Here is a 26,146-nt window from a genome sequence, read left to right on the forward strand (position 1 = left end):
TTTTATGCTGATGGCCGCATGGTTGGAAAAAACCTATGACGTAAACCAGAATTGATTGTGGTAGCACCAAGTAATGGGCACTTTGCCAGTCCACGGGAGTAATGCCCGCTCCCCCCCTCTCCCCACACACACACACTTAGGATCCCTGGAATGTGAATCAACTTTCTTCATCTAAAATCTATTTCCATGTTCATGGTCAGCCCTGTTGTCTTTTCTGGTGAGGCTGCCACCTGCCCATCTCACTACCCAGGCACGGCAACACAGGGTCTGATGGAGATATATATATGTGTGTCTGTGCAGTGCAACCCCGCTTCCCCAAAGGTTACATTGGATATCCAGAACCTTGGGATAAACAGGGGAGTCGGCCAGACAGCTTTGGGAAGGACGTGTTCTCACATTCCACATTAGCATCAGTCGCTGTAAAGCACTCACTCCCGCGCCAGCCACCTCTGCATTGTTCTTAGAGTGGGGAGTGTGCACAGATCCCTTGCATGGAGCACCGGGTCAGTGGAGCAGGGCTGGGAATCAAACCCACCTCCCCCATAGGACAGAGGAGATCCCTAAGCCTTTGGGCTCGGCCTGGATTCCAAGAGGAGTTGAGCTCAGATCTTCCCCATAGCTTTGTAAAGTATGACATTGTCAGGCCAGGCCAGGTAACCCTCCCAGCGCTGCGCTTCGGCCTCGCCTTGGGGAAAGTTTCACGTTTTCATCTTTTCTTGTTATTTTTTCCTTTTATCTTAGATCCTTTTTGACCAAGCCCAGAGGTCGGTCCGGCAACAGCTGCACAACTTTGTGAAAGAGTGAGTACTAGTCGATTGGGTCCCCGCTGGGGCTCCCTGATGAGCTACGGACCCTCTTGTGTCTGTGGTGAAAACAGGATTGCAGTGCACTGGCTATGTATATATTCAAGGCGCGGATGGGAGTGAAGGACACATCCAAGGGAAGGGAACCATGAATCCAGCAGTGGGATGGGGTGACCCCCGCTGCTGTTGTCCTGTCATCTCCACATTCTGTCATGGGGGAGTTCCTAGTTCTGGGTGCAATCCAGGCCCTCCTGAGTTTAAAATTTAAAGCTGGACGTGAAACAAACCCCCAGATCTGAGCATCCCCGAACTGTGTGAAAGTTCAGTTCCATATACACACTTTACAAGCTGACTCCTATCACCACACTGGGGCACACCAAACCCCCCCCAGCTCAAACACCCCCCAAAAATCCAGATCCGTGCAGCACGGGTCCGACACCCCCCCGGTAGGAAGCCCTTTGAGCCAAGCCTGGTTTGATCACTGCTGCCACCCCGACTGGATGAGGTACAGAATCTGCTTAGTCCGTCATCTAGATTGATATGGCTTTTAAAGCATAGGTCAGTGCCCAGCTGTCTGTCAAAATCCAGGCACTTCTTCCCCCAAGGGCTTCACTTCAGAATCCTGCAGCCTCATTAAATTCTAAGCTTCTCACCGGGCACCCGTATCCCCCCAAATCAAACCCCACCTCCCAGGACACCTTTGGTGTGTCTGAGGCAGTAAACGGAGCCTGTAGACGTCTGTTGCACATAAACTTTGCAGGTAGGGGGGAAGGGCTCTTTCTGCCTGCGGAGGAAGCAGGCTTCTCGTGGGAGAGATCAGCCAGCCATGCAATCCTTGCACCAGTATCGTTGGAAATCTCGTGAGGACACTGGCACTGTCGAATCCAAGCCTGACTCCTAGCCCCAAGATGGGTAAGATTTGGAGTCAGCCATCCCCCGGCCCTTATAAAATGGAACATAAACCCCCCCCGATGCCACATGGCCACGTGTTCTTATTCGTCAGTCTGAGGCCCGGCTGCCTCGTTCCTTTACACCTGTGCAAAGCGGGTGTAAAACACCCCGTGTGCGTGACAGAGGATACGCTGTCGTTCGGCCACACAGCTGGTGCGAAGTAGAGGAGAATCAGGGCTGGGAATGATCAGGATGTGGAGAGCCCGCATCTTAGCTCAGGTCTATCTCAACCTGCTCTTTCCCTTGGGTGGGGGAAACAGAATCTCTTCTGCCCGTGTAGGCTGTTCCCCCCCCCCCCCCGAGTGCCCGCGCAGCCCATGAGCAGGTACCAAGTGCAGCGTGAGATCTCAAATCAGCTGAATATAGGTCAGCGAGGCAATGGCGGCCTTCAGCTAAGCGGGAGCTGGTTTCCATGGGAACGGGTAATTGAGTGCGAATCCATCAGCAGCTGTGGGTGGTTGGGTGTGGGGGACGACCCACAGTTGCCCCCGCCCAAGCACTCCCCCTCCCCCATCTCCATCTAATCATTTCTCTGATGAGCTCAGATTTAATCTGCTTAAATCCTGGCAGCCGGAAGGGGGAATTTCACCTTCATTTTGGGGCTGTCACTGCATCAGCGTACTTGCGTTTTATTTTCCCTTTGTCGTGCCCATCAGACCCCCCCCACCGTCACAGTCTTCGGCGCTTTGATCTTCAAATTGCTATTGTTTATCTGAAATTGGTTCTGTGGTTGGGATCATTTTAAAGAACCCCCCCGGACCAGGTCGGCAGTTTCCTGGCTGTGAAGCGACAGCAGCTCTGCAAGGTAGAGTTTTATACACAGCCTGCAGCTAGCCCTTCTCACCCCTTGACATTGCTGTGTGATTGCACTCGGGGCTGGCTTGACAGCCATGGAGCCTCTGTTTATCCAGGGGTCAGGCCCAGCAGGGACAGTGGCAGGGCAAGTCCTGCCCCACTCATGTGCCTCTGTCTCCACATGGAGGGGCCAGCCCTTGGGGCGAGAGGAGAGTTTTGTAGTACTGCTGGCCCTGCACTTGCGACCCCCCCCCCAAACCTGTCCAGTGACTCCTGGGTTCAGAAACACTAAACTAGGCAAATATCTCGATGAGTTCATGTCCCCCCAGGAAGACCTCTGCGTACCCCCAGGGGTGCACGTACCCCTGGTTGAGAACCACCGACCTAGGGTATGTTTACATTGCAGCAGGGAGCGTGCCTCCCAACCCAGGTAGACCGACACGGGCCAGCTCAAGCAGAGCTAAAAATAGCCGTGTGGACATTGTGACATGGGCTAACCACCTGAGTATGCTCCGGCCCACCGCCCTGCATCTGTACTCGGGTGGTGAGCCCAGGCTGCAACGTCCACACTGCCAGTTTCAGCACTCTAGCTCAAGCGGCGCTAGAGTTTGTCTGTGTCCATGGGCTGGAAGACTCGCTCCAGCTGCGGTGCAGCCGTGTACCGAGAGGTGAAATGCTTTCAGTCCCGTCACCCAAACCTTAGCCTGTCTCATCTCCCCGCACGCCATGTCCCCCGGAGAGACCTTGCTAAGTTGGACTTAGCCTTAGTTTGTCAGAAGCCTTGTGATGTGCTAGGAAAGGGAATGACCTTCTGTGGCCCTTCACCATCCCCAACCTAATATTTTGGCTCTGCAGGCCAGAGATTTCACCCTTCTCTCCTCATCAATAGCCTCCCAGCGGGAGCGGAGTGGATCCAGCCTCGTGTGTGATCTGATGCTGGGAAGGAAGCAGTGGAAGGGGCGCACTGTTAAGTAGTCAGGGGCTGCAAGAAGCCTCAGCTGAACAGAAATATTGTCCCAAGACAGGGTTAACAAGAGAATCAGGGGTTTCTTGGAGGTAAATAAGAGGGGAAAACACCAGCCATCTGTGAGCTCTCCAGCTGAAAGACCATCTCTGGTTCCACTTCTCTGTCAAGGCTTGGGCCATCCCCACAGACCCCCTTACCTGCCTGGGGTGGTACTGAGGATGTGCCACATCTTAATTCCCCCCAGTTGGGGCAGCAGTAAGTTCGCTTTAACAGCCTGGGTCAAGGAGAAGCCAACACACACTCACCAAAGAGCATGTCCCCTTTTAATAAAGTTTCAGGACAGGCGTGATGACAATAGATAGTTCATCAGGACCCTGGTTCAGAGCTCCCTAACTTAAAGTCCACCAAAGCACGTCGCTGGCTGGTTTCCTTCAGCCTGAGCAAGACACCCTGCCCATTGCAGCCTGCAGAGCTTCTGCTCCTCTCTCCCGCTCTGTTTCCTGTTCCTCTTTAAATAGCCCAGCCCTGGGGTGGGGTGGGGCAAGGCAAGGCCTCCTTGATTACCTACAGGCTCTAGGCTCTAGCGTGCCCCTCCTGTACACCCTCCCATGGACTCCTACCCCTTTCTAATGTGCATAGACGTTGAAGGGCCAGTAGCTCTTCAGAAGGCCGGCTATGGGTTGCCTGGCAGGTGACACCTTTGCTGCAAATTAGGAAAAATCACCTGATTTCCCCACTCCCGACTCAAAAAGCCCCGAGAAATGCTTCCTCTCCTGCCAGGCCCCGCTCCGTGCAATGCCAGCAGCCCTTCTCCGGCTGCCACAGCTCTCATGCCAAATGGGTCCAACTCCTCCACTCTCTGCCGGGCCACTTGGAAGTCTGTAGCTGGAACCTGAGAGTCCATGTGGCTTATTACCTGTTCAGGTGGGTGAGGGCGGGGTAAAGAGACAGCGGCCACTCTCCCCTCCCTCTCTCCTTTGCTAAGCATCCTGGGGAGGAGTGGGGGAAGCGGAAGCCACGCCGTTCATTTTTAGCATTGGCTCAGGAGGGAGCTTGTTGGCAGCCATAATAATAGCTGAGTAGAAAGCCTGACGCCAGCTGTTGGGCTGGTGAGATCCCGTGCCACTTGGCCACGCCAAGCCCACTGGCCAGAGCCCAGCAGGGGTAATAATAAGGCCGAGGGGATATTTTTAAGCTCAGGAAGGGATTGTTTTCATGGTGAAGTTTGTGGCACTTGAAATTCAACAGATGAGCGTGCGCGCGCGTGTTTATGTGTCACAGAGCGAGAGGGGATGGGCGCAGGCCATGTTTGTGCGTGGGTGTCATAGTGAGCCCTTCCAACGTGAGGGGCAGAGAAGAGTGAAGTTGAGGCCCTGTTGTTGTCCATCCCTGGAGTTCGAAGATGACCGTGACCTCACTGATTGGTTTGGTTTCTGTGAACGCGTGCGTGGCTGCTCAGCCCAGTTTGAGCTTTGAACAGTCTGTGGCGCTATGGGTTACTTGATTAACAGCGGACATGCTGCTGTTGCGAGATTTATGCTGCTGGCGCTTCTGCTCTGCCTCAGCAGTTCTCCTCTGCTCATAGACTGTAGCTCCAGTCTGGAGGAGACTTCCATGTTTCCCCTGTATATGCAGTCAATTTCTCCTGGTTTTTATGTCTGTCTTTCTTAAAGCAATGGGGGGGGGGGACGACTTTTCGAGAATTAGGAAAAGCTTATAAATGTTGTCGGGGTGGGGGTGGGGCTGCAGGGGCAAGGGTGGTCACTATGTAACTATTTTTATTTAATTGACTAGATTTCAGTTGAAGGCCCCTTGGTACTTTTGGCAGGAACCAAAATCCAAATGAGGGCAGTTTCTGCTGGTTATAGTATTTTCCTTCCCCTCCTGCCCTAAAGGCTTGTGTTGCTGAGCAGTGTGGAACAGGGGCCGTTTCCCATCCCAGAAGTAACTGTATTTCAGCGAAGGGTAAAGTGATTCCTGTGTTTGCAGAGCATTGAAACACAAATGCATTTGTGTAAGCATCTAAAGTGGTGTAATTATTGTAAACAAGCCAGCATTTCAACGTGAACTATGCTGGGTAATGCCATACCTGAGATGTGTCAGGACATGGAAGTACTTGAACACAAGGTAGTGAGCTTGCCCTGTGCCCAGCAGGAGGCAGGGTGGTCCAGTACAAAGGGTACTGGACTGGAACAGAACTTAGAAAACTTGGGTGCTAATTACTGGCTCTGCCACTGATTTGCTGTGTGACCTTGGGTGAGTCACTTTGTTTCCTCTCCACCCTTTATGGATCCAATATCTCCCATCTGGCACACTAAACAAACAAATGTGCCGGTTACAAGAGTACAAAAAAGATGGAAAAAAATGAAACTTCTAATTCTAACACTTCAAATCAACAAACCCAACTTGCAGGCAGGTCAGAAGAGACATGCCAATGGGCAAAGTGCACTTGGCTGGGCAGTGAATTTTAAACATGAGAACCGGCTGATTTGTGGTATTTTCATAGGCTCCAGTATAGTATGTTTGGTGACATATAATTTGACTGTTTCTTATAGTGCATGTCATGAAATATCCCAGTCTCATTACAAGGCAGCTGGAGAGCATCGTTAGGATTGTGCGGGTTGCTGGAGGACGCCTTGGGGACGCCTCTAACTGTTTTGAAGGGACCACTTTAAAGTGCAGTTATTCTTTGCATCCAGAGGGAGATGTTCTGGGTCAGATTCTGATTCATCGTTTCATGGAGCTTTAAGGCCAGACAGGACCACGAGTGAGACCTCCTGTCTATCACTGGCCATTACATTTCATCCAGATACTCCTATATGAAGCGCAAAGACTTTAGTTAGACCTCAACATTTCAGTCCTCAGGAGACTAAACTGTGTGCCACAGGCACAGAACAGGAGACCCCTTCAGTGCCAAGGAATGGATTAGAAGAGAGATGCCCAGATAATCCTAGCAGGCAAACCAGGCCCCATGCCACAGCGCCCCTCCTCCCTCCCTCCAGGTCCCTGCCAATCTGAGCTGGGGGGAAATTCCTTCCAGCCTCAGATTTGGCAGAGCTGAGTGGGGTCACTGAATACGGTGTGAGGTCAGGGTCTGGCCATTAGAGAGATCATACGCCACCGGGATCCCTGCTGCGTTCCAATGCTGATTCCCTGGTGGTCCTGGCTGCCCTGTAATGGTGGTCGTCCGCTTTGGGTTCCAGTGACGTCCGGAAGTTCAAGGAGACGAAGAAACAGTTTGACAAGGTGCGCGAGGACATGGAGATCTCTCTGGTGAAGAACGCGCAGGCCCCGCGGCACAAGCCCCACGAGGTGGAGGAAGCGACGGGCACTTTGACCATCACCAGGAAGTGCTTCCGACACCTGGCCCTGGACTACGTGTTACAGGTGAGGTTCTGGCCTACCAGCTCCATCCTGTCGTCCTGTCATAGAAACAGGTGAGCCCAGGATAAATGCTGATTATCCATCAGCCGAGAGTAGAGGAGCCAGTGGGTGGGTGGAGGTGAGAAAGGAGGATCTGACATCTGGGTTTTAAATGGCATCTGACTGTGAAATTATCCAGCACTTAACCTGCTGCCTCACATGGCAGAGAATCCCTGGGAAGTTCTTAAAAGCCAATGCATAGTCTGGCGAGACCCGGTCAAAGGTGTTTGGAGCAGACCTGGAACGAAAGGCCATTTGTGTACTGAAGGTTTGCCCCAATTTCAGCCGTGGGGTAGCCAGGCTGCTGCAACCCCAAGGATAACCAGGAAAGCCACAATTTGCCCTAGATCCCAGATCTGCCCTGACCACCCTTTACTTGGCATACCCCAGCCTGTCCATATCAAATGCCTACTTTACCCCTGCTTGAAGGTGGGGTAAGTTCCACTGGTGAGGTTGCTATCTCTCTAACTGACATCGATTGCTTGGCAAATTCCCAGGATAGACAACGCCTAAGGGAGAGCCGGTTTCTCTCAGAAGTCTCTGCCTCTCTGATCTGCAGATCTCTCCAGTAGGGCTTAGAAGATGGCATTGTGCAATCAGCCAAAGTAAGAAAGCGAGATAATGCCTCTGAGTGCTTTTCTCCCCCATGTTCTGATTGTGAGTCACAGCCCATTCCTCCTACAGAGAGTTTCCTTAAGGAAAACCTCTGGGCACATGTGTGCGTGTTTGCATATACCTTTGTGCATGCACACACATGTGTGTATACACATTGCTTGAAAAACCACACCCTAGCTGAAATGGTATATGTCACAATCATTTCTCATAAAGAAAAATTAAACTAATTCCCTTGATTGAAGCTCCTTTTAGCATTACAGTCTCCTCAAAGAACATGGTTTTTGCCCCCATAATTACCCCTTGCCCTCCGCCAAAGCTTTTGTTGTCTCATTTGCAGATTTTATTAGCTGACTTCAGGTTCCTCCTTCCAGGCAATGGGTTTAATAACTGAACAAATTCAGTGCAAATATTGATCCATGTGTCACTCCACTAGCCCTCGTTCCCTGCAGCACCAAATTGGGACCATCTGCAAGCACCTTCTGTCTTATCACGAGATAGTCTATGATGTCACATCCTACTGATTGCTGAGAATCAGCAGTGGGTGGAAAGGGGATGCTGTCCCTTTAATTTGTAAGTCATGGGTGCTTTGCTAACCTTGAGGGATTGTAGCTCTTTGGCTTCTGGGATTTAAAGATAAATTCAGCTGTGGTTGCTGGCAAGGTCACTAGGGAAAGAAGTTCCTGTGTTGTAGGCCAATATCCAATGCTGACAAAGGTAGAAAGCTCCACTAATGCCATAGGCCGATCCAGTGGGATTTCTCTGCTAGCCCTGCTGGGGGGGACGATCTAGAGCCATGCACCCAAAAAGACACAGACAGAGGAACTGGGGCAGGATCTCTTTGCATCTCTTTAGGCTCAGAGATGTTAGAGATGGGAAAGGCTTGGTATTTTATTTATTTATATGAACACGCTAGGGGCCCTTGACACAACTTAAATCTGCATCCTAAGTGCAGCAGTTTTACAAATCTCTGTCCCCTTCACACAATTCCCCTTCCCTATTTCAAACGTCTCGGAAACAAGAGGAGTCTTGCTCAGATGACATAAAGGGGTTGGCCTATAATGCAGACTCTGGCCCAGCATTTTTTTGCTAATGTGCCTCTCACCTTGCCCAAGGATGTGATGAGCCTTGGGGAAAAGCAGATTCCAGCCTCTCAGCTCTCTGACTTAGCACAGCAGCCAAATATCTGTCAGTGAGATGATCAAGGAAAGTTGGAGTTAAATTAGTTAACTACTGTGCAAATCTGCCAAAGTCCCTCCCCCTCACCCCCCCCTCCCCAAATTGGATTGCACGAATCAGTTACTTGAAGTAACTGGGCATTTTTTAACTGCCAGATTAATTTGTTTTTACCAGTATGCATTTGTGTGGCCTAGGCATGCCATCTAGTGGCTGGTTGTCTAGATAAGACCAAACAATTAACAGAAGCCTCCATGGTGAGAGAAAGAGTTCTGGCAAAAAGACACCTTTTGGCCTCATGCAGATGCCAGGAAACGGTCCTAGCAAGGCCATGATTGGCATATCTTCCTCTTTACGGCCTGGTACTTCTGCCAACACCAGACCAGAGCTGCAAAGACACAGCGCTCATTTCCTGGACCGGCAACCTTGGAAAAGCAGGAAGCCTGTCCCTCCCGCTTCCACCCAAAACTAATTTCCATTCATCACGAAACAGACTTTGGTCACAGGCCCGAAATTTGCATGAAGGAACTTTGCTTTTATGAATATTTGCAACAACAACAAAAAAAGAATCCAAAAGGGGCTCAGACCCAGAGAATTGCAATTTAGGACCAGATTCTCCCATGTGATCCGGCACCTTTGCATTCCTCAGGCGGTGCATAGAGGCTGGATTCTGATTGTAAATGGCCATGGAGTTTCCCTTGTGGAGTGGAACCCCCTATTTGGCTCCCATCCATCCGCTATCCCCATCCTGGCTGTGGAAGGGAGGAGGGGGAAGGTTGTGGGGCAGGCTGGGGGTGTTTCTGAGCTGAGTTCCTCTACATGATACTCGCTGGTATAAAGCCCTCTGGATAGCTGTAGCAGAAGATGGGACACGGCTGAGGAAGAATCGGGAGGCAGGTTCTGCCAAACACAGACACACGCCATCTCCTGCGCCCAGCATAGCTCGGACATGGGGGAGAACAGAACCCTCGGTCCCTGATCCAGGAAAGCGTTTGCTGTAACTTTCTCTCAACTCTAGTCTCAGCTACTCCAAGTGCAGCATCGTTGGAGCTAATTGGTGCCACATTTATAAATGAGATACTAACACACCGGGACCTGTTTTGCAGCTGTCATGGTAACATATTGTTCGTGACACTGACAGCTGAAGCCCCATAGAAATCTTCTGCTACATTTGACAGGCTCTTTAGTGCTAATTACAGCACTTGTAAAGCTTCCCAGACTTGCTCATGGGATCCATGGAAAGGTATTATGTAACTGCATGCTATTCATTTTTTATTTTTAAGGCATCACTCTCTCTTCTGCAGCCTCTTACTTTTCATTTCCCTTTCATGTTTTATAAATCTCAGAAGCATTTTTCATCTCCTGACCTGTGGTCCATGACCTGAGCTGACAAGAATTTACTGGTCCTGAGCGCGGTTGCACTGGTTCACCAACCAAACAGCTTTGCAACAGTCTCACCTACCTGATTTTGGCATCTGTTATCTTGTGAACCACTAGTGCTCACTAATAGAGCTAGACACAGCTGCTAGGCTGGCTTTACCTTGCAGCCGGTTCACCAAGCATCCGCTACTATTCTGGTCCTTGTGCCTTTCCTGGGCAAAAGCTGCTTATTGCTTCAAAAGGTGCTGTGATTTTGCGATTCAATTAATTAGGGATTAAGATGAGAGCCCACCAAACTCTCTGTATTGGTGACATATGGCAGGTCTCCAGAAATAAAAGGACAGCACAGGGACCTGCTGCATCATGCCCTGTCTTTTATAACGGGGATTAAAGCTGGGATTTTCCTGGTCCGAGTAGCACGTAGCAGGCTGAGAGATGTTGGAATGTGCTTTCCAACCGCACGGCTCAGCACCTGCGGAAGGAGCACAAGAACCGAGGTGCTTTCGCACCAACACTGCCTGTGTTTTGCAGAGAGGCATTCCAACAGCTGCAGAATACATTTCAGAGCAAGACCCTCCCAGCCTCACTAGATGGTGCTGTCGTGCTTCTCTGACCATGGAAATGTGGTGCTCGTCCAAGGACTGAATGTGACTGAAGGCCCCTTCTTTCATCCTTCGAGGTGACCACACATCACAGGAGATGAGAGGCAGACGGGGGGCCGCGCAGGGGAAGTTTGCACGGCAGCTGCCTGTGCTCTGAAGATAACTTCGGTGTCCAGGGCTGTCAGCCCTTCCTGAGCGCTAAAGTCACTGATCTGGTTTCCTTTGTCAATCACAATGTGTTATTTTAGCAACAAGGTCCCAGTGCAGGCACCGTGGGTGCTGGTTACTTGGCCAGTTGAGCGATGGCGAACGCGTAGCCCTGAGCCAACACATGCGGCACTGACACCACTCGATCGAGCTGCTAGGAGGAAGCAAAGCAGTGGCCCACCAGATTTTAAAGGTGCATCGACATCACGGGCACCAAGTACTGAACAGTCTCCTGGGGCCAGCCTAGCTAGTCCGATGATCTGCAGTAACACCAAGGGGGCAGCATCTTCAAATGCACCTAGGTCCCTTAGGAGCCTACGTCCGAAAATGTTACCCAGGGACTTTAATTTGTACACACTGGCCCTTACCCAGAAATCTCTACATCTCCGAGTGGGCCCGTCAGACGCCAACTGCCGCCACCTGCTTAGGGGTGTTGCAATGGGTGCTGCTTGCTATGTCTAGCCCATGGGCTGCCGCTGCTGAGTTTCTTGTCTTGATTCCCTTACAGATCAATGTCCTCCAAGCCAAGAAGAAGTTTGAAATATTGGACGCGGTAAGGGCGCCATTCAATTTTCCCTGCTGTCCCCAGACTTAGTACACTGCAGTGCCGCATGCTCCATTTCGCCCAGGCGGATACACATCCACCCACGTCCCCAGCACTGAGACGCAGGCAGGAAGGCCAATGTGGGCTGCGGGGTTCTGGAACAATAGCGCACCACAAAGAAACAAACAATCCCTCGGGGCTCTGGAAGGGCGAGGGCTGTCAGAGAGGAGTGACAGTGACACGGTGGAAAAGACAGTCACTATGTGGGGAGGGATGGGGGGGGATACCTGCAAGCTTAGTAAGATTAGAGGCAGGAGGAATGGAGGGGGGCCACAGAGGAAGAGAGAGAGAAGGTGGGAAAAGAGGATGTGTTGATGTCTGCAGAGAGGTGATGTTGCTGAGCCTGAGAAGGAGATATGCACGGTCTAGAAACGATATGCTCTACCTAGGTACATATATGGCCACCATCCCCATAGCATATGAGCACCTAGATGGTGCGTGTGGCCTCAGAGCACCCCTCAGAGGTAGAGCCGTATTCTTATTCCCATTTTACAGAGGCAGAGAGAAATCGAGTGACTGGTCCAGGGTCAGACAAGGAGCCAGTGGCAGAGCCAGAAATAGAACTTAGCTCTCCTGAGTCCCAACCCAGGGCCTGGTCAGTCACAAGAGCATGTTGTTCTGTGAGGTGGGTCGCTCCTTCGCCATCATCAGCATGGAGGAGAGCTCCCCCAGGCTAGCGCTGTCCGCGATGTCACCCAACAGAAGGTATTGGAGTGACGCGGGGGATTCATTTGGCCCTGGCAGAGGGAGGGGCTCCGAGAGAGCTCTTTTAGAGAGGATTGTGTCTGCTCAGGCTGTTTTCTTAGGCCAGCACTGAGGCTGATATTCTACTGGGGTGTATGAGTGCCCTGCATAATCTCCCCTCCCCTCCCAATGGCTCCGCTCCTGTTCTGACCGTGTGCCTTGTTTCCCATCCCCAGATGCTGTCCTTCATGCACGCCCAGTACACCTTTTTCCAGCAGGGCTACAGCCTCCTTCATGAACTTGATCCCTACATGAAGAAGCTGGCCACTGAGGTGAGGGGTTGGGGTGAGGGGATGCTTGGTTCTGTTTGCCATTTCCCTGCAGTGATCCCTTTGCCGTGAAAGCCTTGAGCATCAGGACGGGAATGTTCCAGAACCTGCCTTTGCCAGGAACATGGCCGGCATGGGGATTCGGGAACTCAGCCATAATTAGACAAGTTGGCTCTTCCTGGGCATCTCCTGCTCACTGGACCAAGCAAGAACTCCTACGGTCCATCTGGGGCTGGGCAGCCCTCCCAGACACAAGGCATCCTGGGTTGTTTGTTTTTTGTATTGCATCTTTCTTGCTGAAGTTTAGGGCCTGGGCGGGAGACATTCCCTCCAGATTCCTAACCAGATTCTAGCCCTAGTCTTATACTGAGCCCAGTGCATGCTGGGGAAGGAGTTGGGAGTTCACAGGGTGGTGGGCATGCCCAGGCCGTGCAGACAGGAGCGCGCAAGCTCATAGCGATGTGCCTCAGGATCGTCTCTGTGCTTTGGTCTAAGGAGCTCCCCGTAACCAGGGCGGTGACAAAGCATCACCCCAAATCCCAAGCTCTGGGAGGAGGTCCCAGCGGTGGAAAGCTGGCTGCCGCACCAGCCCGCAGCGCCCACCCAAACGCAGCCTCACTGGACCCGGGGAAACTCGCATCCCTCCCCAGGACGTAGGCCATTGGCAAGACTGGCGTGAGCCCAGAGAATGGCAAGCAGGAGAGATGGCTGGGGGCACAGTAATGGGAACCATCTCGCTGAATTTTCCCTCGGGTTTTCTCCTCCCTGTCTTCAGCTGGACCAGCTGGTGATCGACTCGGCCGTGGAGAAGAGGGAGATGGAGCACAAGCATGCCCTGATACAGCAGAGGGTGAGTCCCCGGGGGCTGCGGGCTGGCATGAGAGGACATCACTCTCCATTAGCCAGGAGAGCGGAGTGGTTAGCAGCACCTCAGCCTCCCAGCAAGGGGACTGCTGTGGGAGAAGCTAGCGGTGGGACTGTAATGGCCCTGCAGCTGGGTTACACGCCATGCGGCAGTGAAACCTTTCCGCCGTCGTTTGCCGGAGCTGGGTTTGGATGCAGCTGCAGGGGAGTCCCTTCCCAGCTAGCACTATTCTGGTTTACAGAATGGGAGTGCCGTCTAGTGTCTAGAGCCGGAGTGATCAGGAGTCAGGACTCCTGGGTTCTGGGCCCACTCTACCCCTGGGCAAATATTAAACCTCCTTGGACCTCAGTTTCACCCTCTGTGTGATGCTTTTCTGCCTCCCTAGGTGGTTGTGAGGCTTAATTGGTTAATGCCTGTGAAGCCCTGTGAGGTTCTCGCACATAGGGGGCAGTTCCCAGAGCATGTTATTGTCATGAGTCCATACATGAAAACAGTGTCATGTAAGGCCGGGACATTACTCTGGGAAGCCAGGTTTGGCTGGGGAAGCAGTTAGAGCAGCCCAGCGGCTCTCCCATTCTCCCTCCCTCGTCTCATCCATTCCCTCCCTTTTCCCTTCTCCCATCCCTGCCCTCACAAGCCGGACAAAGCGTCTGGCGAGCCCCAGCGTCTGCAGCTGCTATGGTGGCAGCACATCCCTCCCGAAACTTGTCTGTCTGCTCGCACATGTGTCCAGCCAGCTTCCCCTCCACCTTTCCCCAGGAGGCGGCAGCAGCACGCCTGACTGCCCAGCTCCACCAGATGGTCAGCGCCCCCTTTTAACTCAGCCAGCAGACGGATGGAGCCATTTGTTCCCTGGGGGCTGGGCTGGCTGAAGGGCCGTTTCTTCATTCACATGGAGATCACCCCCCCCCACCCCGAGTTAGGTTAATGGGTTGTGAGGAGAAGTGGAGGGAGCTGGGAAATGCGCCTGTCTTCCCCACATCTCTCTTCCCTCCCACAGAATGAATTCCCAGCTACCAGGGTACAAGAGGCCCTGCCTGCTTTCTGATCAGAGAGCCCTGCGACCCTCCCCGCAGGGGCAGAGCAAAGCTATTTAAACTGAGCTCCAATAGATAGGTACAGGTGGTGGAGAAACCAAACTGCCTTTCGCTACATGATTAGATAGATAGATAGATAATGTCTGGGGATGGGTAGGTGAGCAGACTGAGGGGTACATATGGGGATCGATGGATGTCCCTTCAGCATGGGCATTATTAGATATAAAGAAGGATCCTCTTTCTTCTTTAAGGAGTCACATTCTGCCCTTTCCTAGCACCCTCTGTCTGAGGATCTCCAAGGGCTTCACAAACATTAATAAGTTACTCCTGACAAAGCCTCTCTGAGACATCAATACTAGTCATCCAATTCTGAAGCTAGGAAACCTGAAATACAGAGAGGTGAAGTGACTTCCCCAAGGTCATGCACCGAGGGTGCGTCTACATGGCAAGCAGAAACCCGGAGCGAGTCTCAGAGCCCCGGTCTCCAGTCTTGGGCTCGCACTGTGTATACGTCTGGGCTTGGGCTGGCGCTATGTTAACATGAACTTGGTACATTTTAGTTCACACTAGCACCGTCTACGGGCAGGGAGGGGAGTTACAACGCAGCCCTTTGGTGTGCGCAGCAGGTCACACCCTGCAGTCTGAACTACAGGGCTGTTAGACAAGCCTTGAGCCTCAGCCCCCAAGAGTTTATCCAAGGAATTTTATCCCTTCCTTGTCGAATCACTTATTCGTAAATAAATTTTCCCCGTTCTATAGATGGTCAAAGAATATCCATCAAATAAATTAGGCCTGATCTCTTTTTCACCATGATTTATTCACAAACATTTTTTCCCTTGTCTGCAAGTTGTTTGCCCGTAACAAAGGAATTGTTAATAGTGTTTTCACTTGATTGTCTCCTGCCTGGTTTATATTCGCAATAATGACCATGGCCCATGGTGCTCCTGAAGAGATGTCTACTTCCCAGGCTATCAAGTCTCTTGATCCCTCTGGCTCTAAACACTAGACGGCACCAGCCAGTTACTAACCCCTGGAATATGCCTTGTGCCGTGACCATTATTACTTAAAGGAAGCCTCCCCTCCGATGAGCCCAAAGAATAGATTTTCCTTCTCCATCAAGAAGGCAGCTGTGGGGTGGGTAATTTCACCCGTGAAAGAAGAATCTTTTGGGGGAAATTTTGGTGCTCCAGTAGAACCTTGATTTTACGGCCACTAATCTTACGCATGACCAGTTATACGAACCATTTTTCCCAATGGAAAAGAAAAAAAATTCACGTCACAAAAGCGATGTCGATGATGAGTAAGTTGACATCCCTTCATCTACTAACAAGCCAAAGGAAAGAATGCCTGTGGCTGGATCAACGGCCCATGGCACGCAGTGTAGATCCCCTTAGATCTCTGTGGGAGCAGTGGTTCAGTACTGATGAACAGGGCAGAGTGAATTACCAACACCACTTCCTGTGTTTTCCTTGGACATCTCCCTCGGATGATCCTTCTTTAGCTTCTAAGCTATGCTAAGAGCACAGTCCTACAGGGCATGGCTTCAGAAACAATTATGCCACCTGTGTTACCTGTGTCAAAAGTACCTCTGAGAAACAGGGCAGATATGGAGTTTGGGCCCATCCCCAGCTAGCAGGGCTACTGGATCCTTGTAGAAACACCTTAGGATCTTTTTGTATGACAAAGCTGCAGTTTCCCATGGAATATTAAGACTAAGAATCTTGCTGAGTTGCGGGAGGGAGGTCAGTGGAGTCTGCTTAAATCTCTCTTCCCTGGGGCCTAAGTAGGTTGCTTAGCTTGCATGTCCTGTGGATGTCTGAAAGGAAGTGCCCAGCTGAGACCCAGGCAAAGCCCAATATTGATTTTGTACTCATGGGCGAGGAAGTGGATTGACAGGCCGGGATGGGAGAGGGCAGTTTGGTCGTCTGACGGCGGCCGCTGGGGAGGAGGAGATGGATTCCAGCATTTCACTGCCAAAGCAGAGTCCAGGCTCTGCATAGAGAGGCATGTTGCGTTTCTCACCGTCCCGGAGCAGGACTGACTGGAAAGGATTCACGTGCACCATGCACTTAAAAAGATGCGGAGCCCAAATCTGCTCCGCTGGAGTCAATGCATTTGGCCAGTGAAGCCAGTATGTCACTACCCTGCCTTGGCATGACACCTAGTGACAAAGGTGTGCCACATTCTGCTTCCGTTGACACCAAAACCAGAGTTTCACAACTGGAGTCTTGGGGATAGGGGGCAAACCCTCTGCTGGTTAAATTGACATACCTCTATTTGCTTCAGGGGAGCTGTCCAGCAGCTGAGGGTGGGGCTCTGGGTGTTGCAGTTGAATGAGTTCTTGACTCTGGGCCCACAGACTGATTCAAAGCTAACCCCCAGAGCTGGATAACGAACTCCCAGTGCAGTAGTAGGGGAAGGGTGTAGGTCTGCATGATCAGGGATGAGATGCTAAACTGAGGTCTTCTTTGGCAGAAATTAAAGATCCCATTGCAATGCTTGTAAATGGTAAGGGATAACCCAGGTGTCCAGCCCCGACGTCCCCTCCTTTGCTGACACAGATTCTAACATGGCCTGTTGCAGAGTATATACCAGTTGCCGCACTGACAGCATCTAACTCGTCACTCTGTACAGCTGTGGAAGACCAAATAAAATGCTGTTCCCTTGTGCTATTGCTGGACGTTCAGGAACAAGTTTAGAAAGCAGCCACAGTGCTGTCTTCTCAGTTTGAAAACCCAGAACTACACACACACATTCCCACGAGCCCACAGTGTCAGATTTGCCATGCACATCAGGCATTGAGATGTTTGGCTAGCTGACCCCAGTATGCAGCTACTGCTTGCATGCAGAAATACAAGATTTGGAGGGGCACAGAAATTGCATGGATAATTCTGAGCCTGCCGGTGGATCTGGAAAACATGGTTGCTAAGCCTTGCGAAGCTTCGCTGGGGATTGATTTTGCACTTGATCATTAGGGGAATGTTAAGTAATGTGCCTTTTTTTCTTCTTTTCTCTCTCATCACCCATCGCTGATGTGCCCCCTCCAGACTCTCCTGCAGGTGAGTACAGCCACAGTTCTGTGTGGTGTCTTTTGAGAGATTGGTTCTTCCCTTTTGTGAGCTAAGTTTCTTCGAAGGAGTTGCACTTGACTACACTTGATCTCCAGTGAGCCCTGCTTTTAGATCTACACTGGCAATGGGATTAGATCCTGGCTGGATCCTTTAGTGCACTAGCCTGTCCTCTCTGGAGAACTAATTCCCAAACACAATTGCAAGTAAGTTTGGTGGTTTCATCCTAATCCCTAGTAGATTTTCCTTCACATAACAAAACTGCCATGCAATATCCTAGATGACTGGCAGTCTTGACTCAAGAGAGGCCCAGTTCTGGAACTGCAGGGGTTCCGTGGATTGGGACTGAAGTGTGTTGACCGAGCAGTGGAAGTAGAATAGCAAGAAATTCTGCAATTGAAGATGGATGGGCCAGATTTTTGAAAGTATCCATGTGCCCGAAGATGCAAGTAGGCACCTAGTTGGGTTTTCAATAGGTCCTTGGTGCCTAACTCCCATTGAAATCCTATATGCTTTTGAAAACCTCTCTAGGTGCCTGTCCCCATCTGCAGGCACCTAAGTACTTTACAAAATTCTGGCAAAAGGTGCATTGGCAGTGCCATGAAAGGGCCCAGGACAGCAGAAGAGGGAGTGCTGCAGGTCAGGAATAAGCTGCATTGGCAGAGCTGTGGGTCTGGAATAACAGGGGCTTTTATAACTGAGCAATGAGGTGCATTGCCAGAGCTGCAAGGCTCCTTAGGACTGGAATGGTGGGTGGTGGGTCTGAGGACTGGGGTGGAGCTGCGTGGGCAAAGCTTGCCCAGCGCATACCCACGCTCTTCTTGGGTCCAACCAACGCTCCTCTGTCCCTGGCTTCGGTGAGCATGGAATGTTAGGCGCACGGAATAAAGGAGCAAGTAGACTGGGCCATGCGCTGCTAACGCTGGCTTGGGTTGCTGTTTCTCAGCACCATGGACACTTCCTCCTGTGCATTTCACCTTGCCATGTGTTTCTGGGTGGCAAACCGGAGGCTAAGCAGGCGCTGGATTTGTCAGCTGAAGTGCAGCCATGGCTATATATGTTATTCCCACCGAGTAGAACACTCTCAGGCGTGGAATTCAACAGATTGCTGAATCGACTGTGAATTGACAGAATGATAAACAGAGTCTTTCCCCCTTCTCCCTGCTCCACTGATCACTTAGCCACAGCTGCTGCACCGTAGCTCCATTGCATAAACCTGTTTACTTTAGCTTTATTGACACGGGTCAGGAACTGTTCTGCAAACCGCCAGATGGGACAGCCTGGGAGACAGGAGCTAGTTAATCTGCTGCCTGTCTTCTTGGAGCTCAGCTGTTCTTCAATACCTGCTCCCTTTCCCTTCAACCAAGCATTAAGGTACTTGGGGAGGATGTCTGATGGGATCCTCTTTGGTTTGTTACCAATGTGTGTCCATATGTTATAGAGGTTTAATTATGCACTGCCAGGGCACAGCTCAGCTTGCTAGCCAGGAAGGACATGAAGGTACAAGCCCTACATCTCAATCAGATCCGCGTAAGCTAAGCCGTGGGATCCCTACCTCTGCTGTATGGAGCTGAGAGTGAAAGTCCACTGCTGTGCGGAGGCTACTCAGTCCTAGACGCTGTGTCTCCTGTTGCTCAGGCTTCACTCATGGCAGAGAGTGTGTCCTGCTGTCTGCAGTCTGAGGTGTCCAGTCCATTTGACAGCAGCTCATTCTATCTCCTGGGTGTAGACAGATGAGCTATTGAGGCTTTTATATTCTGATCCGTTTAGGTCCTTCCCCGCAGGAGATGACAACAGTGAGGCCATGGAATTAGGACCCTTTTCTGATGAGATTAGGTAAATGGCTTCAAAGTGAGATAATCTCCAATTGAACTGCTGAATAGCAAAGCAAAGGCAAAATCCTGAGAGAGGGAGAGAGTCTGAGAACTCGATTTAATCCACTGTGCGGTTTCCAACTTGTGTAGGCTTTCACTGGGACGCTTGTTGGCTGATGGCCTATGAGAGCTTGTCATTCTCTCCAGGCCGATAGCTAAGAACCCCACAAGCTACACCCCACCAGGAGTCCTTTAGCACCAGCAGAAGATAGGACAACAGGTAACACAAACCACTAGGAGAAAAACCAGGTCATGCACAGATAAAATTTAGAAGCATCCAAATTAGAAGCCTCAGATCCAGGCACTCAGCTGAGCCCTTCACTCTAATGGGCTGAACCAAAACCCCAGATCCAAACATGTCCCGACTCCCAGGAAAGTTGGGGACTGGATTTAAAATGTGCAGCTCCAGCTTCTGTCTCATTTCAACCTGAAACCAGGCAAAGCCCAGGTTTGGGGGGTTGCTGAAACCTGACTCTGAAATTAGACCTGCAAAGGTGTGAAACTCCCACCCAAACCCACACCAGAGAGATGGATTTGCCTGGGTGAAATGTGTTTAATTCCATGTTGCTGTGTGATGAAATCCGGCTGTGCCTGCCTTTTAATTGTGATTGGTCCAAGCTACAACTCCAGATCCTGAACTCCCCCAGATGTTAGGAGGTTTCAAAATCCCAGTCTGGATCCAGACGCCAATTTTGCTTTCTTTATAAAGAGCCAGACTGATTCTCAGCAGCACTCCTGAAGGCTGGGGTGTTGGAATGCCAGGCCTGAGGATTATAACCTTAGTCCAGCCCTGCTTTGTTTTTCTTTTTAAAAAACGCGACATGAGAAAAACATGCCAGGGATATTCGTCCCATCTGGGCCACTCCTCAGAATCGCTGACAAGCCGCACTGTACAGTTTAGAGTTGGACCTGGAATCCACTTAGCATCTCATGCGCTGTGGCGAAATAAGAGGCGATGCGCAAGAGCCGCGGACAAACCAGACATTCAGGAGCTAAGTGAAGAAACACAGGAGGCAGAGAGAAAGCAGCTGTGCTGGGCACAGAATTCATTGATAAGTTCACATGTATCTAGGCTCTCATGCAGATCAACGTTCCTCTGCAGGGAAAAATTGAGCAGTGCTTTCATGGCACTTTCTTTTTTTAATGCTCTCTCAGGGGAATGTCATGCCTCATGAAATGAAAGTGTAACCGAATTGGAAGGCTACTGACAAGCGTTTCCTGTGTGTGCAGATGCTCTCTTAGCCTGATTGCCCTGCGGGGAGGGAAAGAAATCCATTTGTGAGCCTCCTGGCGCCCTGGAGGGATTAAACGGGAGTGATGACTTCATCGGAGAGAGCAGGGAAGGGTCTCTCTAATGCAATGCATTTAAAACCAGCCATTTCACACAAAGCTGCTCTACTAACCAGACTGGCCGGGAAGAGCTGAGGAATGACTCGGGATCAGACGCGGAGAAAGCAGAGCAATTATACCAGATGGGGATCCTTAGGAACAGAGTGCCCCATGGCCTTGGCTCCCCATGTATATGACCAGTGGCCTTGGGAAAGTTAGACAGCCATAGTCGAGTGCAGGGCTGGAAGCATTTCGCTTCCAGCTGCAGTAGGGTCAAATCAAAGCCCTGGATCCAGTGACCCCCAGACCATTGCTTGTTAGAGCCAGACAGGAATTTTGTTTTCAAAGTCAGCAATGCCTGGAGAGCGTGTGCCCTGGCTGGCTAAAGGAGCCAGTGTCTCTCTGGAGGCAGCAGGGAGGCTGCAGATAAGCAGGTTGAATTGGCTTTGTGAGGGGGTGGGGAATAGGGGATGTCCAGATAACAGGGTCAGGTGAGATTAGTCTGCTCCATATTATGTGCTCTGTGATCTCTGTGGAGTAGAGCAGGAAACAGCATGGTCCAGCAAATAGAGTGTGGGACCAGGACTTCAAGAGAAAGGGGTTTGACTCCCAGTTCTGCCGCTCATTGCTGTATCCTGGGCAAATCACTTGGCCAGATCGGTGCCTCAGTTTCTCTGTCTGTGAAATGGAGACAGTGATACCCACGTTTGTAGAGAGCTCTGCTATTGCTGGATGAAAACTGGTCTCATTCGAGGAGGTTGTTACTTCTTTGTCTCTCAGCATATCCTACTGGACACTGCATTCGCGGGTTAGGCGTGGAATCAAGGGGAAATACGATCGCATACATAACAGCCTCTGACACTGCAGCAATGCCACTGGACCATAGTCATTGTAAGATAAAGATTTCACCCCACTTCATCCCCACTCTCCTGCTGAGTTACAGGGACCCACAACTGCCTTTTCCCTGGGAGAAGATAGGCAGGAATATATTTTGCCCCATCACAGTGTCTCCCCAAACAACATGGCACTGACTCCAATTTGAAATATTGCTTTGTGGGTCCTGCCCTGATGATGACTCTTATGATGGTGTCTTGCTAATTGAATTACCCCTTGTCAGGTTTGCGAGGGGTGGAACGCAGGCAGGCCCTTCGAAACCCGTTAGCTAGGAGAAGCTGCGATTTGGATTGAGGGTTGGTTGGTTGCTTGTTTGTTTGTTTTTTAAATAAAGCAGAAAAAATTCTGCAAGGGAGAAAAACTTGAAGTGTAGCTGGATTATTTTCCTTCACACTGTTATTCAAGTGTCCTTTTCTCATCCCTCCCTCGGCCCCTGCTGTCTTAGGGGCATCTGTCACCTTTTGTGCGTATTCCCAGTGCAGCAATCATTTCAAGCTGCCTTTGTTATCTTAACCACTGCCCCCTTTGTCCTCCTTGCCCGCTAGCCCTACAACTCTGAGGAGTTCCATTTGCTGTTTCACACTCTACATGAAAACAAGTAGTGCTTAAACAGAGGGCACGCCAATAAAATTGGAGCGGGGTGGGGGGGGGCTGAATTGTTATGGTTTGGAGCAAACCTTTCTAAACTCTCCTGCCAGCTGGGAAAAGCGAGAGGACACGATTTTAACATGAAGCTGCTGGATCAATCTGCATTTACTGTGTGCACAGCCATGTACGTGTGGGGGAAAGTTACGCGGTATTTAAAAGGTGACTGCAGAGACACATTGTGTTCCTGCTATGGCATGGCTCCTCTGGAGATGTGAGTTCAAATTTGTCTTAAGCCACAAGTGAAATGAGTTTGTGGGTTTCCTGCTAGCCCCAACAACGCAGAATGGACACACACACTGGCTGACATTTGAAAGGTGCAGAAAGGGACAGTTAGGGGAGAAAAATAAAGGGATGCCTCTTGAAACGCCATTGAAATGCATGGGCCTGTGACAGCTTTCTGGAGGACAGAGGAGAAAAGGGGTAACGTTTAAGCTAATAATCAGGGACTGCCCCTGCTAAATAGGAAAGCTTGGCACACTGGCCCTTGCTTTGACGTGATGAGCAGTCTATACGCAGGAGAGGCCTAGGGTATAGACTAAGGTGCACTGGCTGAGCTGATTGAGGGGAGGCTGCAAGTCATATCTGGTCACAGCTGGAGTTAATAAATAATAATAATAATGATTAAGTAATACCTGGCCCTTCTCTAGTGCCCTCCAGGGGATCTCAAACCACCCTGCAGCCTTGCCACCCCCCTGTGTAGCAGGGAAGAGTTATTGCCATCTCCAATTTACCGCCGGGGAAACTGAGGCACAGATTGACCTGCCTGAAGTACAGTGAGTCTGAGGCTGAGTGATGAATAGATCCCAGGATTCTTGACTCGTTATGTGCTTTAACTGGGAGTTCGTCCTCTCTCCCACTTCCTGGCCTTGCCGAGCCCTTCCATTGCACCCAAATTTACCAGCCAATTGAAGAAAAGGAGAAGTTCCTTTGGAGCCCATTGATTCTTCTCCAGGCCTGGCGCACGGCTTTGTGCACGTGTGTGGGAAGAGAGCGGTGAATGTTAGGGCAGCGCCGTCTGCCTGATTTAGTAGCAACGGTAACTAATAAACCAGTCGGCCATATGGCTCTTAGATCACGCCGACACGCAGCAGCCCCAACGGAGCATGTGTGGCTTTGTCAGCCAATGGGGGGCTCCGTTTTCCTTAGGCGGGGGTCTCAATAGGAAGTAGCTCCTGCCAAAAGCATGCCAATCCCTTGAAGATCCACTCGGCTGAGGTCAAGGGGCTTCAGTGGAGCATCCTCCTGTCAACTTTGCTCTGGCTTTGCTCGCTGCTCCCACGCCCCTCTGTCCTATGGTGACAGCTGTATGATAATTAGCCCTTGCTCTAAGCTGATTGATGGTGAATGGGAGGCAGGAGGAGGGGGCAGGCAGGTGGTCCCTAGAGTCTGGCACGCTTCCTTCGCACAGCGTCCCTGCTTTGACAGGAGCAAACGGCGGTGCTCGCAGCCACCCAAAAAGGAGTGGGAGGGGTGAGGAGGAGTAGGTGGGGGGAAGATCTTGCCTTCCCTCCCATCCCACGGCGCCTCGCAGAGATGCTGCTCTAGAGAGCAATTGAGAGGAGAGGCGTGCACAGAAGCTCCCTGCTCGCTTGACTAGATCAGCAGAACTCGTTCCCGCAACGGGCAGCATGAAGATTTTTGGCAGACTTGAGTACCTTCTGGTAAGGAGCTTTTCTTATGGGGGTGCTTGGCTGGGGTAGGAAGTTTAGGGGGCACGCTCCATTTGGGTGCAGGAGAACTTAGAGGGTCATGCAGGACCAGGTCTCCCTCCTTGCTGATGTGACGGACAAGTTCGTTCTGGTTTATTATTTGATAGGACGGATTTGTTGAGTTCTGTTGCTGTGACATAAAAGCGGAGAACGATCCCTGAGCATCTTCTCCCTGGCAAGCCGAGAGCAGGGCCATCAGTTATCATAAGACAATGAGAGAAACAAAAGGGCTGTAAATAGGATTCTTCCGGATCTAGCCATCAAATGTGTGTTTGTGCACAATGTATGGCAATGTGTGTGTAGAACCTGTGTGTGCACATGGGGTCACAGTGTATACACAGTCTACACACAGAGATGTGTAAGTCATCATGTATAGAAAGTGCTTTAATATTCACATGCACTAGTAGAGTATGTACTTATATTCTTCTGTTCATATATAAAATGTGAGTGCATTTATATGCAAAATATATGTATCTGAACAGTCCATATGCATATATCCACACACACATTATAGATAGATAGATAGATACACGCACACACACACACACACACACAAAGTACATAGACAAACTGGTCTCATGTAGTATTTATTTTAATATGGTATACATTATATACACACGTTTTTGTGTGTGCATTACAGTCTATATAATTGTTAAATAGTGACGATTGATATAAGAGAATAACTGAATGCTTTGCTAATTGAGAAAGCAATTTTGCATAAAACCATTTTGTCCCTTCTGAGGCAATGCACGTGCAGACTGTACATATACCTGCATGCATTTTCTATTATTCTAATTGCTATTCATCAGAAATAGCATAAGCAAAGGGATTTGCTAATAAACAGGATGTATACGAAACCATAGCAGTATATTGCCAGCTGTGCAATACAAAGCAGGAAAGCATATTGGTTATTAGAATTGATCTGAGAAGGGCCATACATAGCAGCTTGGATACCATGGCCTTAGTGGGGAATGTAGTTGCAGCGGAGTGCAGTACTTTAATGAAGATTCCAGCCTACACATCTCCACTCTTGCATGTGTCACCCCTTTCAGGACAGTGTTAGACCTATGTTAAGGGGATAGACGCAAGAGTCCCCAACTACACAGGGCACGGAGTTTCCAAAGGCTAGTGGGCAGGGCTCTGTCCTTTGAAGAAAACCTTCCAATGGTCCTGGGGACTGGGGCGCGTCTCCGCTTTTCCTGTTACAGCTGTTCACTTTATCGGGAAGTTTATTTAATTTGATCAGTCTCCTTCCCTGCATGCATGGCTGGCGCTGCATAAAAAATTGGACAAGCTCCTCGGCCACAGCCAGCGCCAGGAGTCGCCGTGGCTGTCTCGTGGAGATAGACAAGCGGCTTCTTAAAGGGCCAGTCCTCGAAAGAACCTTTGACATTTTTTTTTCAATGCCCCTTTGTACGAGATAGTGTCTGTGTTGGTTTTTTCCTCCTTTCCATTCGCCAGTTTGAAAGTATCCATGTCTAGGCCTTTTTCACATCCCTCTCTTGGAATTTGTTACCTCATTGTCGTTGCTTCAGTGGCATTCAATGCGTTCCCATGGAAACCATTGTGATGTCATTTCTAAAAGGCTCTCCGTTCCCAGGCAGCCTTGGGTGTAAATTCAAAGCCATGGGGCAGGAAGAAGGGGCACAAAGGGGTAGGATCGATGTGATTTATCGAAACTGCATGAAAGAAAAGAGAACAGATGATGGAGGGATTGCCGGACTTTTGGCAGATCTTATTTCTTGTTTCAGAGGGTGGCTCGTTTATTTTAACATTGTGTGCACCAACGCGTCACCGCTGTGGCTAGCTCACTGTTGCGTGGACAGTTGTAGCCAGATGCCATTCAGAACACAATCCCAGCATGCATTTGTCATTTCATAATGGTGGTAGGCACCCATTCTCCAGTGATGAATATGGTGTAAAACACATGGATGGCTAGATTAATAATAGTAGTGAGCGCTTAATCAGTAGATCTCAAAGCATTTACAAAGGAGCTCAGAATCATTATTCTCCTTTTACATATGGAGAAACTGAGGCACAGAGCGGCAAAGCGATTTGCCCAAGGTCCCCCAGCTGGCCTATGGCAGAGTCAGGACTAGAGTCCAGCTGTCCTGAGCCCTAGGCCGGTGTTCGCTCCACAAGGCCACGAGATAGATCGATAGAGCTAAATGGAACTAAAACCAAAACCA

At 50.4% G+C, this 26,146-nt stretch overlaps 1 protein-coding gene across 3 annotated transcripts in view; it reads left to right on the forward strand.

Annotated features, from left to right (window-relative positions):
• The window catches only part of ACAP3 (ArfGAP with coiled-coil, ankyrin repeat and PH domains 3), a 163,063-nt gene that overhangs the window by 96,482 nt on the left and 40,435 nt on the right, over window positions 1-26,146 (forward strand). For all 3 annotated transcript variants that reach the window (XM_026659946.1, XM_026659947.1, XM_026659948.1), the window contains exons 5-10: window positions 742-800; window positions 6,720-6,903; window positions 11,425-11,469; window positions 12,441-12,536; window positions 13,309-13,383; window positions 17,483-17,494. In XM_026659946.1, coding sequence (XP_026515731.1) covers window positions 742-800; window positions 6,720-6,903; window positions 11,425-11,469; window positions 12,441-12,536; window positions 13,309-13,383; window positions 17,483-17,494 — 471 coding nt within the window. The remainder of the gene's footprint in view (window positions 1-741; window positions 801-6,719; window positions 6,904-11,424; window positions 11,470-12,440; window positions 12,537-13,308; window positions 13,384-17,482; window positions 17,495-26,146) is intronic.

Source organism: Terrapene carolina, unplaced genomic scaffold (assembly GCF_002925995.2).
Source record: "Terrapene carolina triunguis isolate 2854851 unplaced genomic scaffold, T_m_triunguis-2.0 Scaffold714, whole genome shotgun sequence".
Classification (NCBI taxonomy): domain Eukaryota; kingdom Metazoa; phylum Chordata; order Testudines; family Emydidae; genus Terrapene; species Terrapene triunguis.